The sequence below is a fragment of the Mizuhopecten yessoensis genome, unplaced genomic scaffold (assembly GCF_002113885.1).
Source record: "Mizuhopecten yessoensis strain PY_sf001 unplaced genomic scaffold, ASM211388v2 scaffold10989_1, whole genome shotgun sequence".
NCBI lineage: Eukaryota > Metazoa > Mollusca > Bivalvia > Pectinida > Pectinidae > Mizuhopecten > Mizuhopecten yessoensis.
Window position 1 is genome coordinate 156,069 of NW_018408822.1, and position 14,412 is coordinate 170,480.

Genomic DNA, 14,412 nt, shown 5'->3' on the forward strand with positions numbered 1-14,412 from the left:
AACAAAATAGGTAAGCAAGTGAGAAATAAATATACCTGAATGTGAATTCAAAAGATCGAAAAAAAAGTAAAGATCATCTCTGTTAAATAGAAACTAAGTTGGATTAATTAAGAGAAGCGTTATGGAAAATGTTGTTTCTGCCACACTTAATTCCGAAATTTGCAACCATTTTTTTAGTAGATATGATAAGTAATGCTTATTCTTCCTAATGAGCAAATTAGAGGTTAAAAAGGTAAAGAATTGCACACTTTAGAAAATATGAACTTAGGAATAACCGAGTAATCTCCCTTCCACCGTTACAACACTCTACCATTTCCATTTCCATTCGAGTGAGCACAATTGAGTGGCTATCAAAGGTAAATCAGTGTAACATTTCCAGAATCCCAAGGTCTAATAATTTTCCTCTGATACCTAGACAACTGTGGTTTAAGTTTGAGAGCGACTTGAGGTTTACGTGTATTGAAGTATCATAGACAGTGTTATCGTGGATCATACACAATATGCTTTCTATAATTCGTATAATTGTTATATAGGCCTACATATTATAAGTGCAAGATAATATAAGAAATACTTCAGCTCATGTTTAGCATAAAGTATTAGTCTGTGTTTTCTATTATTCTGTTTTTAGTTACACTCTTATTATTAAACACGGGGCTTCAAGAAATACGGGTTGATGAAACCCGTGGCTATTTTTATGGTCGCTATCGTGATATTGTATTTCTTCTTGTGATATCAAGGTCGATGACTTTGATTACGCTCATCAGTGTGAACTGTTGTTTTGTAACCAATTTCCCAAGTCCTCCCTGACCTAGATTTACATGGCGGGTGTCGTCGACGAAGCAGAAGACGCTTACCCCTCCGGAACACCTGGTCTCACTCTTCTTGTATTTTTTCAATGGTTTCGTTGTAAATCTATACTTAGTTCGCCCTAGTTTCGTCGATTTTGATTTCAAATTGCGGTTTTGTTGGCAATTCGGTATTCCCAGCTGGTGTACTTAAGTATAAGTTAAATTAAGGAATTATTTTATGTAAATGATAATTTTGGAACTTTTCATTTTTGTATTCGCTACCATTTTCACACTTAAATGATCTCGTGATTAATCAGAATTAATTCACAAATTTAGAGGATACGGCATTGTTGTACGTTTGAGAAAACTTCTAATTGATAGTTCTGGATTTTTGTATAGCATTTATCTGAGACTTGGAGCTTTTTTTCGGATACTAAAATGCTTAAACAGGAACGAAAGAGAATTATAACCTAAAGGATCCTGAAATTGAAACAAAATTACCGACTGCATATAGCACCTTAATTAAACAGCCCTTATAAATACTGTGAATTCATCTTACTTAAACAGTCCTTATATATACTGTGAATTTGTCTTACTTAAACAGTCCTTATATATACTGTGAATTCGTCTTATTTAAACAGCCCTTATATATACTGTGAATTCGTCTTACTTAAACAGTCCTTATATATACTGTGAATTCGTCTTACTCATTCGTCTTATTTAAACTGTCCTTATATATACTGTGAATTCGTCTTACTTAAACAGTCCTTATATATACTGTGAGTTCGTCTTAACAATACAAAGCAGGCTAGATGTTGCTGCACAGTCCACGTTGGAAAAGGCTGTCTGTACTTGGGGTTAATATTGATCTAAATAACCAAGTAACAATATAGAAATTATGTTCCGTTCTGTATCACATGAAATACACATGAATCGAAAACTAAATCAGCATTAACCACAACGTATTCCCTAAGGATAACGCTGACTCGACATGCTGGCACATTGCTCAAAAATCAGTTTCTACGCTCTTTGTAGTTTACACACAAAGTATCCAAAGTACTCAGGTATATATGATCCCGAATTAAGATGCGAACACGTGCTTCTTTGGGGCATTATTAGCCCAAAACATAGTTTGTCTACAGGTGAAAATGTTATGTATGCCCATTGTTACTGGTAATTAAGAACAAAACATTTGAGCACAACACTGTTTTCTCTGGAGCAATCTTTTCGGAAACTGAAACACAACTGCCGGTGAAGAACTTGTTGACAATTGAAAACAAAACACATAACTATGTATGTACAAAACACGCTGGCCACAGGCCCCGCAGTATGTCCTCTTGTGACCGGAAACATACTGGAAATGTTACAGTTTGGTTACTATATATAGGACCATCCTCTGGTTGCAAAAAAAAAAATGATAACAAAGTTAATGATTTAAAAGCTAACCTTGGGAAGGACGACATTGTGCGTTGTATTTGACCGGAGATTAATGGACGTACGTATTGCAAGATTTACTAGTGTCAAGTCTGAAAGAAAATATGCCTTCTTGCACGAGTCAGAAACGAGAAACCTTTTTTATATTTTTTATTTAATGATGTTCAGACCATCAGATTACATCAAGTACAACAATAGTCGTCGTGTAAAACAATACAGAGCATCTTTCTCTCACATCTTTCGTAGATTTTTAGATTCAAATCAATAGTTTCCACCAGACAGAGTTATTTCCCTTCCAGACTGATACAGTTGTTGTGGATGTTAGAATAGTACATACACGTGTTCATTAGCGCATTCCTATTGATATCATTAAAATTGAACACGTCGTGATTTTGCCCTTCAGCTACCTGTATCGGTGAAGTTTTATGCATAGGTTATTTGGTAATTTTACACGGAAAACGGTATATATTAAATTACATTTATATGAATACGTTTACAATTTAATTTTTTGTATTTTCTAAATATCAAAGACACATCAGATTTGTTTTCCATTTCTTTTAAAGGGGTATATGCATATTGTCTTTGGAATCTTGATTTGTTTTTGCATTTCCTGTCTCGACTGCAAATTGAGTCTTCTTTTACCATGAACGATTCTTGTGTTATAATAATTGAAGTTATCAGAGAACTAGTTTAGCCATTGATATTATACCTGTTCCACAAGCTGAAACATCAAACATTGAAATCCGACTTCATGAAGAGAAAGCTGTTGGCAATTACAAAAATATTACCATTGGGTCTCCAGATGTTTGAATCAACTGCCTACCACCGTTCTGTCGCTAGATCAGGGACAGTATATATACTTCACTATACGTCCATGGCTATATCAGGGACAGTATATAGACTTCACTATACGTCCATGGCTAGATCAGGGACAGTATATAGACTCCACTATACGTCCCTGGCTAGATCAGGGACAACATATAGACTTCACTATACGTCCATGGCTAGATCAGGGACAGTATATAGACTTCCCTATACGTCCCTGGCTAGATCAGGGACAGTATATATACTTCACTATTCGTCCATGGCTATATCAGGGACAGTATATAGACGTCACTATACGTCCATGGCTAGATCAGGGACAGGATATAGACTTCACTATACGTCCCTGGCTAGATCAGGGACCGTATATAGACTTCACTATACGTCCCTGGCTAGATTAGGGACAGTATATAGACTCAACTATACGTCCCTGGCTAGATCAGGGACAGTATATAGAATTCACTATACGTCCATGGCTAGATCAGTGACAGTATATAGACTTAACTACACGTCCCTGGCTAGATCAGGGACAGTATATAGTCTTCACTATACGTCCCTGGCTAGATCAGGGACCGTATATAGACTTCACTATACGTCCATGGCTAGATCAGTGACAGTATATAGACTTAACTACACGTCCCTGGCTAGATCAGGGACAGTATATATACTTCACTATTCGTCCATGGCTATATCAGGGACAGTATATAGACTTCACTATACTTCCATGGCTAGATCAGGGACAGTATATAGACTCGACTATACGTCCCTGGCTAGATCAGGGACAGTATATATACTTCACTATACGTCCATAGCTATATCAGGGACAGTATATAGACTTCACTATACGTCCATGGCTACATCAGGGACAGTATATAGACTTCACTATACTTCCATGGCTAGATCAGGGACAGTATATAGTCTTCACTATACGTCCATGGCTAGATCAGGGACAGGATATAGACTTCACTATACGTCCCTGGCTAGATCAGGGACAGTATATAGACTTCACTATACGTCCCTGGCTAGATTTAGGAATGTATCGTAGTCTACGATAACATATATGCTGTATGTGAAATTACATGAGCTACTAACTTAAACATAAATTATGTTTTGCAGACCACCAATGTTATAAAGGGCTTTCTAGGCAATTTTGTTATTGTTGTTTTACTTCTATGTTTCGGATCACATACATTTTCATTAGGCCTATTTGCCATTTCGTATCGCTATTGCCGATCGAGTAATATGTGGACGCTATGACTTTCTTCATAGACTTACCACATGTATTCCTGCTAGGTACTTTCTTATTTCATTTAATTTCATTACAATAATAATTCCAGGTTCTTATATACCGCGTTATCACAACCTATAGTTCGTAGGTCATCTCAAAACGGTTCACGAACTATTATCCGTTGTTATAGGGCCTTTGCAACCAGCCAATATCTTTATCAACTCCTTTGGGAGCAAACAACTGGTGCTGCCATTTCGGATCTCACAGCTAGCATTCTACAAATATATTACTGTCCAACCACGCACTCATTTACAGCTGAGTAGACTAGAACAAGCTGAGTGCCGTGTTGTGACTCGAACCCGCAACTCTTCGGTCACGAGCCCAGCGTCCTACCACTAGACTACCGTGTGTCTCTATTTTCGCCGCAATTTCTCTCTTGAACAATTATGAAATTCATTCAATGTACAAGTAACTATAGACCGTAATATCTTTTCAGTACAGCTAGTAAAGGCTTGAACAAAAATAATTGTAGTGTGGTCTAATCAGTCCAGTTTCGAAGCAGGTTATTCTATCATGTAATATATTTTTAGTGTTTATCTAAACCTTGCTTTAACACGTCTTATCAGTGCTGATGCTCTCCATATAGCAGGGTAGGTCCAAACATACCAACTGTTATATAGTCTCGGTTGCCTGAACATACATATCATGTCAGTGATGAGTGAGTACCGAAGCGAAATCAACCGTGGATATCCGACGATGCTGAACATACAACATCACCAGACTATTAAATAGTTAGATTCTAAGTTCGGTCGATTGGTCAAGACGTCATCATTGTCATCATATTTGCATATGAATGAGTCTCTTTTATAGGTTTTTGGATGAATTAGTGGAATCACAAGGGCCAGAGAATATAAGCACAGCCTATACCTACTAGGAGTATTATTAGAATTTTAGGCGGTTATGAAGATTAACACTCTATTAAAATGCCATCCCTAAATGATGGCTTAAGTAGAGCTATCTTCAAACCAGGAGATATCTGACTCTAATCTAGATTGTGACTTAATTGACTATGTAGGCACCCTTTTGAAAATAAGTTAAAAGTATTACAAAACATTTCCCGCCCGAATGTCAAGCTGTCGGAAAACACTATTACGCATGCGCAAACTTTACAGGAAGTGGAAATCTGTCTGGCATGTCAGTCAGTTTACATTAGACATGATCGCTAGGGTAATCCCAAATTACGTCCAAACTTGGCCTTTCTGGTGAGGGTTGACCCGGAAAGAATAGACCGAAACACTCACAAGGTTTGTAGTAAACACCAGTTAATCCGAAAAAGAGCGAGGGATGAAATGTTGATAAAATGTCTACCGATATGTCAACACGTTCGGGTTCACTGATTCATAGCATGTCGACAAATGACAGTCAGAATCTTCATCACAGAAACTTACGTTCTATGTCTTTTCATAACATTTCAAAGGTATGAAGTAGAAAAGTGCTTATCATTTTCATTGATCCGCTGAATTACACATGTGACAAAAATGTGTTGTAATATTCACACTGACATTGACAGTTCTGACTCTTGGTCCCCATGTTGTGACTTTACACAGGGCCTATATCAGCTGTATATTGTAATGTATTGCAATTTCATAGGTGTCCCCTTTTGTTTCTGTGCTACTGTTACACAGGGCTTTGCTATCTTCTTCCTGAGAAGAACTATACGAATAGATCATAATTTGTTTTTCAAACTGCAGTTCACTGCTGGCCGATATTCTTGCATACTTCAGGAAATAACATTCTGGTGGTAAATAACTTGTACGGAAAAAACATATAAGAAATGTACTGCAGTACAGTATCTATTGAGAGATCATTTTATGTTATGATCCTTAAGTGAACATCTTAAATACTCTGAAGAATGTATTGATACGTCCCTCATTGAATCTGCAACATTACTTCGTTATCACCTATTAAATGTTGTGCTTTCTCTAGATCTGAAAATGCAAGTGCTTGTTTTAGCTTCAAACATTTCAGTTTATATTACAGTATTACTAGTGTGGCTTGTAGAACCTCTGACCAAGATGACAGGTTATTTAATTGATTGGCCCCTTATAAGGCTCCTCCCTTCAAAATAAACAAAAAACAAAAAGGAAAAACATTGGACTTAATTAGGCTACTACTTGAAATATGTTCAGATTCTGATAAATATCGATGCGAAAGATTATCAGACACACAAATGTATGCAAGATTGCTTGAACTGGCTGTTCTACACTTCATTTTGATGTGTTCACAAAACTAAGCCCCCTAAAAGATGACATATATATAGTCACCTTCAATTTCAACCACCTGATAAATCATATTTATAGATCCCAATAAATAGTTAGTCTGTAATTAGGCATTTAAAGGCTGATATATACATGTCAATCTCCTTTGTGACCCAATTAAATGCTAGGTATACATAATGTCATATTATCTTAAGTTTATCTACTTCTGGGTATAATTTAATTTCTCTTTTAATTTACTAGTGCATGGTAGACAGACATATATAACTGTCTTTAACTAAGGTGGTTATATAGCTTTCAGAAATCACTCAAATCATAGTGAAATACAGTGACATATATATCGGTATATAAATGTAAAACCAAAGGCTGTGTGACTGTGATGAATAAATGAACTTAGACATTGACCTTTCATAACATTTAAATAGTGTTATAGAAAGTGAAATGTGTTATTAACATTGTATCACTTTTCATTTACAATGTTTATAGCATATATCTATTTCATTTTCTAATACTAATACCACAGAATGTTACGAAATAGCATGTTAACTTTTACATTCATTTATATATATATATAATTACCATTCTTCAAAGTAAATGTCACAGACTCATCTTAGGACTATGTACATGTACTTTGTAATAAATCACCGTTAATTTCAGTAACTTAAACAGGGGTAACCAGGGTAAGAAAGTAACTTTTTTTTGCTTGGTAGTCCACAGGTTTAGTTAAATAGATTATTTTCTAGTCCTTCGTCAATGTAACTAGTCCCAGATTTCCTGTTAATGAAACGTCGCAATCTACAGCACGATCGAAACATCAAAAATTATTTTCATTTATAATTTGTGTAAAATTTATTGATGTTGCCATGTACATTGTATAAAATATTCCTGGGAGAAGGCTTCATAAGTTGGAATAACTTGTGCCTAATCCCTTTACAAATTCTGCAATAAAATATGTTTAAATCAAACATCAAAAGTAGGGGACAGTCCCTGGGACTTAAAATAACTACTGCCATAAAAAATATGGTGAAGTTTTAGGAAAATTTTGACAATTATCATGCAATATATCTTATTTTAAGCAGTTTTCTACATTTTAAAACAGAGTATTCTTATTTTGTAATCACATTTTTCACTAGTCCAAAGGACAAGTTAGGTAAGGTGATTCGCTAGTCCTTGCTGAAATCTACTAGTGCCGGACTAGTGTTAGTATCGACCCCTGAGTAACAATGCATCATAACCAGGTAATCAGTCACCATATGGCCTCTGGTTGCACATATGTTGAAATCGCCAACAGTCACCATTTGTTCAGGTCCTCCTGTAAAAACCTTTTATGACCAGCAATTAGTGAAAAAATAATTTACCAGATCCAAGGCTCCAATAGTGAAAGACTTGGTCTGAATGGGTAATAAATAGTTTTAAAAGAGTGTTGGTCACGATTGTGAACTGGAGAAGACAGAAAAAGTCAAAACATATTAAAATGCAGGTAGTGATGATATTTGCCAAATTTGGAAGGTCAATTTATTAATTGTATAAATCTATATATACACTGGTAAAATTCCTGGATATTTTGATGACAAAATTCTCATTGTTGGTTTCAGAGGTATGACTGAACTTCAGGCTACTCTCGAGTTCTCGGTGGAGTACAACAAGTTCTACAATGTTGATCTGTTTCAGAGAGGGTAAGTACAGATATTTACTGGATTTGTTTTGTGATCTATTGCTAAGATCTAGGTACCCATAGGGCCCATGATCAGTAAATCAGGACAGGGGTGTACAATTTAAATAGAATTGGAGTTAATTCTACAGCTCACAGGAGGATTTCAGAAAAGTCTACAGATCACAGGAGGATTTCAGAAAAGTCTACAGCTCACAGGAGGATTTCAGAAAAGTCTACAGCTCACAGGAGGATTTCAGAAAAGTCTACAGCTCACAGGAGGATTTCAGAAGTCTACAAGCAAAACCATTATAAATTTGCTCTAGCTCTGACATAAAATCTTACCAAGCCTCATATAGTTAGTGTGTCAACTCTTATTGTATACCTGTTATATATTTATTTGTTTTTTATAAAAAAAATATCAGTATTTAGTTTATATCTAATAAATCTCAAAAAAATAATTTTTTGAAATGCTATATTCAGATTGGTCAAAACAAGGAGGCCATGCAAATCATTGTGCACTTTTGCATATCTTTTTGCCAAACATAAAGGAAATCATATAATGAATGACCAGGAATTAAAAATTGTATTTTCTGGTAATTCTATATGTTCCTATAATGATGCTGTATGCACTTTTTGCCATTTCAATAATTTTGTAAATTTATACCAGAACATACTTGTAAAAAATAAAGGAAAAAGAGTAAAAGGGTCTTAATATTGAGCATGTCTCACAAACTCCAAATCATAACAGCTGTACAATGAAACCTGTAGTTATCTTTATTAGAGGTTTGACTTCAATCGTGTATATCAAATGATATATATATATTAATATTTGTAAACAAAAATGTATTGTGTTAGAAAAATTCTCATCAGGTAAATTCAGATTCATTATTTGATGTTTCTGTAGGTATTATAATATAAGAACCAGTCTGAAGACAAGTCCAAAGACTCCAGCTAAGATAGAGGTGACCCTAGCCAAGGCATCAGGTAAACGTTTTTATTACATTTAGAAGTTTTGCTGTTGTTATTAACTTATTATATAGTCAAAATGATAATGCAAAGCCAAAGAATTTTACCTAACGTAAAATGTTTGTGAAATTCTGCGTTGTAATTTTTTTTCTGTAACAAGCTCTTAAGTTCACCAACTATGATAAAAATAATATTTTGATGTACGGGAAAAAAATAATGGAAATTCCTACTGAATAAAAAATGAAGGTTGAACAATTCTCAAAATATTCCGGGAAATGCCTGTCTAGGTAACAAATTTACATTTGAATTGTGTGCTTTGCCTTACAGAGGATGTACTGGTGCTGCCCGCGTGTGTTGTGAATGGAACGGCTTACAGCAAGACTTTCCAAATACTGTATCGCAACGAGGATGTCCAGATCAATGACATGGTGCTGTATCGGCTTCACACACTCGTCGACAGCTCAAAGGTAAGTAGTATATTATTGTGTGTATTTAAATATTTGGATGTATCATATTTGTGTGGCACTGCCCAAATGTGTTGATTTATTTTTGTTAAGTGTTTTGAAAATGAATAAATTTTACCATTTGAAAGGTGCCTGTTGAAAACTATGACAAATGACCAACAAGGATATTAGAATTAGATTGAAAACATTTTTGTTTTATAAATACCCACACCATATCCCTCAATTTCTGTTGCTTGTTTAATTTTCTGTTGAATCAAGTTGAAAAAAAAAATCAGCACAAGTATCAATACAGGTATGGAAACCTGGATTTGTATACCACTAGGTATCCTCCTGAAATTAATCTACAAGATGAATTATACAATATACAATATTCATCAAATGTTTTAATTGTTAATACCTTGACGAGTTAATACCATCTTGTCTGCATACTCTGGCCACTTATATATATTTCTACACCTGTACTATTATTTGATATATGGCAAAAGAATGATCTAGGTTGTATAAACGCTTTAGGATTTCTATTTGAACATAGGTTCTTAAAAACTTATAAGCAAATACAGATTTCAGTAGGAGGATGTCATTTTGGCTTCTAGCATTTTACTGAAAAAGAGAAGTGGCTTTATCTTGCTGATATTCATGCTGATAAAAACAAGAAAAGCATCATATTTTGAATTGTGAATTTTCATCCGTGCAGATGTGGTTTTTATATGCCCATTTAAAATGGAAATCTTTATTAATGTCATGGGGTTGACTGTCTGGCTGAACATCAACAGTATTTTGTCTTTAGTTAAATATATATTGACCTTAGAAAACAATTTCAACCTCAGACTTTGTCCTCCGTCAACATCGTTTCTTAGGTTGACATTTATAACCATGTGTGGACTTCATCAGCATGCTATAGTTGTATACAGTACACATGTAACTTGGAGAAGGTTGAGTATCATGTACAGAAATCTAGTCTCCTGCACCATTACTATAATGCAGTGTTATTCTTGCTATTTCACCTACATTTATCCATCTTGCATCAATTTTAACATTTTAAGTGATAATATAAGGGTCACTTGTATCACTGTGACAGATTTAAGGCTAGGAGATAAGGTATAATATGATACTGTTGTTAATCCTGTAATTAGTCCCACCCATCAGTAATACCAGAGGGGACGATAGTTTTCATTCTGTCAGTCCGTGTGTATAACTTTGTACGAGGCATATCTCATCAATTGTGTCACCTAGAATTTGTTTGCAGTACGTACCTTGTGGGACAGCAGAGTTTGTGCAGGGATGGGGGGGGGGCTACGGATTTGTTATGTCAGATCCTGATCTGGAATCTATAAAATGAGTACATTTGATACAGCTGGTCTGAAGTCTGTGTCTCCAGGCATTTCCTGAGTATCAATTATGTAATAATACACGGTTGAGATTTACAGTGTTGTACACCTGTCAGGTGTGACACCAGCTTAACAAGAAAATAAAATTACTAGGAGCATGAATGGTCAGACACAAAACAAAGTTGTAGGAACATGGAGTATTAGAGGAACATAATGATCTGAGTAATCTCATGATCAGGTTACTTTCCTTATGGTATTCAGTATACAGATCGAGGCTCTCCCAGGTTATTTTCATACCTAATCCATGTACATGTATAGATGTTCCTCCAGAAATCATTATCTGAAAGTTTCACTGTCAGAGATATGCAGTTTCACTTGTAAAATTCTTGCCTGCAGAAAGATTTTGAAAAATGCTACTAACTATAGCCTGACCTGTATATTGAAATTTTGAAACCTTGACAAAAATCTACTTGTCCAGGGTGTTAGGCTAGTGAAATTATACATCTTTGGGCAATAAGTAATCAGGTAAGCAGATAGGGAAGTTATTATGCAAGTGATCAAAAATTTCACTCGCTAATTCTGAACTCATTTGCAAAACTTGAATGAACCCCAGAACAAATAAAGCAGTAAAAAGATACTCACAATGACAGACAATCAATCAATGATGTGTAGGCCTAGAGCTACAAGGACATCTTTTGGACAACATATTTGCTAATATCGCAAAATCAAAATTAAGATCTTCTTGCAGCAAATTAAGCTTGTGAGTGAAGGATATTTATGCTACATACATGTATTCATAAAATTACCATGGATTTTGCTAGTATGTGTGAGTTTCTAATCTTGGTGTTTAGGACGTAAAGATTATCACTGTTTGCACCTCCTTCAGTAAGCGGTGTACTGTACATGTATACAGTGTTATTACTGCATGTTTTCAGTATACAATTGTTTCATGGCTATTTGAGGAACAGTCAAAACTTTCATCCCGACGTAGGGGGAAGCCCTGGGGAACTGTTTGCCCGAGGCCGCTAGGCCAACCGAGGGATTCCCCCTACCGAGGGATGATAGTTTTGACTGTTCCCAAAACAAGAGGCCCATGGGCCTAAACGGTCACCTGAGTTAACAGTATTTATTTTTGTTGTTGAAATATGTACCAATTTGAGTAAAAAATAGTATAATGTTAACTTAACTTTGTCAGGACCATGAGCTGATCATTCCTAGACCAATTTTAAGTGAGATCGGCCTATTAGAACTTAGTAGCAAAATAGCGGCCATGGCAGCCAAATTGTATTTCTGATTGACCCGAAAAATAACAACACTTTGTCAGGACCATGAGGCGATCATTCCTACCAACTTTCAGTTCAATCGGTCCAGCAGAACTTGACTTTAAGTTTGAAATAGGTTTTCAAAATGGCGGCCGTGGCGGCCATATTGGATTTCTGATCGACCCGAAAAATAACAACACTTTGTCAGGACCATGAGGCGATCATTCCTACCAACTTTCAGTTCAATCGGTCCAGCAGAACTTGACTTTAAGTTTGAAATAGGTTTTCAAAATGGCGGCCGTGGCGGCCATATTGGATTTCTGATCGACCCGAAAAATAACAACACTTTGTCAGGACCATGAGGCGATCATTCCTACCAACTTTCAGTTCAATCGGCCCAGCAGAACTTGACTTTAAGTTTGAAATGTAAAATGTTAACGGACGACGACGGACGAAAACGGATAGCAATACGTCACTTGAGCTAAAGCTCAGGTGACCTAATAACCATGAAACAATTGTTTTATTACCAAATAAAAATTAGTATCAATGCTGCATGCAATGTTGCCATTGCTTCAACACTGAGTCGCGATCACCGAAACGCTTGAACGGGGCTCTCGAGGGGGATTTCTGCGCATCGAATTCGCGCCGGGTAACAGTTCGCTCTGACGGGAAAACAGTTTTGACTGTTTCACCCCTACAGCCGAAATTGGACAAAAGGCCAGAAACAGTCAAAAATAACTAATTATAATTTATATAGACTATTGGGTAATAATAGAGAGATATTAATCTAATTAAGTAATGACATTATGCGTATAATTATGAATGTTGTTCAAGGTAATCTGTATGGAAGTTCCTAGTAATTTCCCAACCCAGCCAGCTACCATTATTCACGGAGGAGTGTTTAGATAGTAGAAAAGTATATTTTCTAATGTAATGATTACATGAAATCACAACAAATAAAGGATAATATCAACATGGTATTGTTACATGTATCATATAGTTATGCCAGCAGAATGTTGTATTTTCATTAGATGACATTACCAGACAGTTGTATGTAGATTTTGATAATCTAGTTTTGACATTGACATCATGCACACACCATTTCTATTCAATATCAATATATTCTCATATCCTGAAGTCATGTTTTCTTCAAAATCTAAATGCAGAGATCCAACTTCAAAAAACTGAATTTAATTTATATATTATATGCACTGAATATAGCTAAATGAAAGATGTTTGAAAATTGCTTTTGTGAATGATAAAAATTGGAACATTTATCATAACTATAAAACCTAATAAATGAACACATCAAGATGAAGGGATGGCTATGCAATTTGTACTGAAGAATCCATATATGTAAACACTGCTGTGGTAAATACCAACATACATGGCCATTTTCATCTTGTATGGTCGCCAGATTTATTGTGTGTAAAGAAAATCAGCTTGGGCTAAGTTAAATCAATACTGGAGGATCATCGCTGTAGGGGCATTATAGGACGATTTGTAAAACAGCTGGAGGATTTATCAATGTTGTTCTATATGTAGAGGCGGCAGACACGTAATAGCAAAGTCATGTTCAATATTTATCTTTAATCAATAATTATATACTCTGTTGTATTGCCAGCCGGTAAATGATAAACGCTACTTAAGATACACGCTGCTGGTGTGGATCAAGTGGCATCTATCACAAACCACACCCATTATGATATTCATGTGTGAGCATTATTTCAAATTATAGTGAGATGCAGTTTGTATATTTCTCCTGTCTAATATAATAATTCCAGAGATACTGTGTTTGAAATAAGATTTCATGAAAATATATAGAATGTTTAGTGGTTGCTCAGTGAAAACTATATATAGAGTGAAACCTGTCTAATCTGACAGCTTGCATTTGTGGGACACAACATACTGGTCAGATTAGACAGGTTAAGTCTAATATCCTGTGAGAAACAGTATAAACTGTATGCTAGAATATACAAGACTTCTTCTTTGCACTTTTGCATAATATGTTGATGGTCGTTGAAAGAGGGTGTCAGAATTTTGAGATTTAAGAATCATAGTTTAGCAGTACATTTTCTGTGTGTGAGAAAAACCAGTAATTTGATGAGTACATATACAATGTATTTGAAAATACCATATGTGCAAAGCTTTAAAAATTAGTGAAAGTATTGAAATATTTTCCGCTTCCTG

The 14,412-nt window shown here is 35.4% G+C and overlaps 1 protein-coding gene across 1 annotated transcript in view; it reads left to right on the forward strand.

The window, feature by feature from the left end:
* The first annotated feature begins 5,459 nt into the window (after positions 1-5,459).
* Positions 5,460-14,412, forward strand: part of LOC110464447 (protein FAM135A-like) — a 41,503-nt gene continuing 32,550 nt past the window's right edge. The window contains exons 1-4 of the mRNA XM_021519665.1: positions 5,460-5,576; positions 8,144-8,224; positions 9,107-9,186; positions 9,496-9,635. Coding sequence (XP_021375340.1) covers positions 8,148-8,224; positions 9,107-9,186; positions 9,496-9,635 — 297 coding nt within the window. The 5' untranslated portion in view covers positions 5,460-5,576; positions 8,144-8,147. The remainder of the gene's footprint in view (positions 5,577-8,143; positions 8,225-9,106; positions 9,187-9,495; positions 9,636-14,412) is intronic.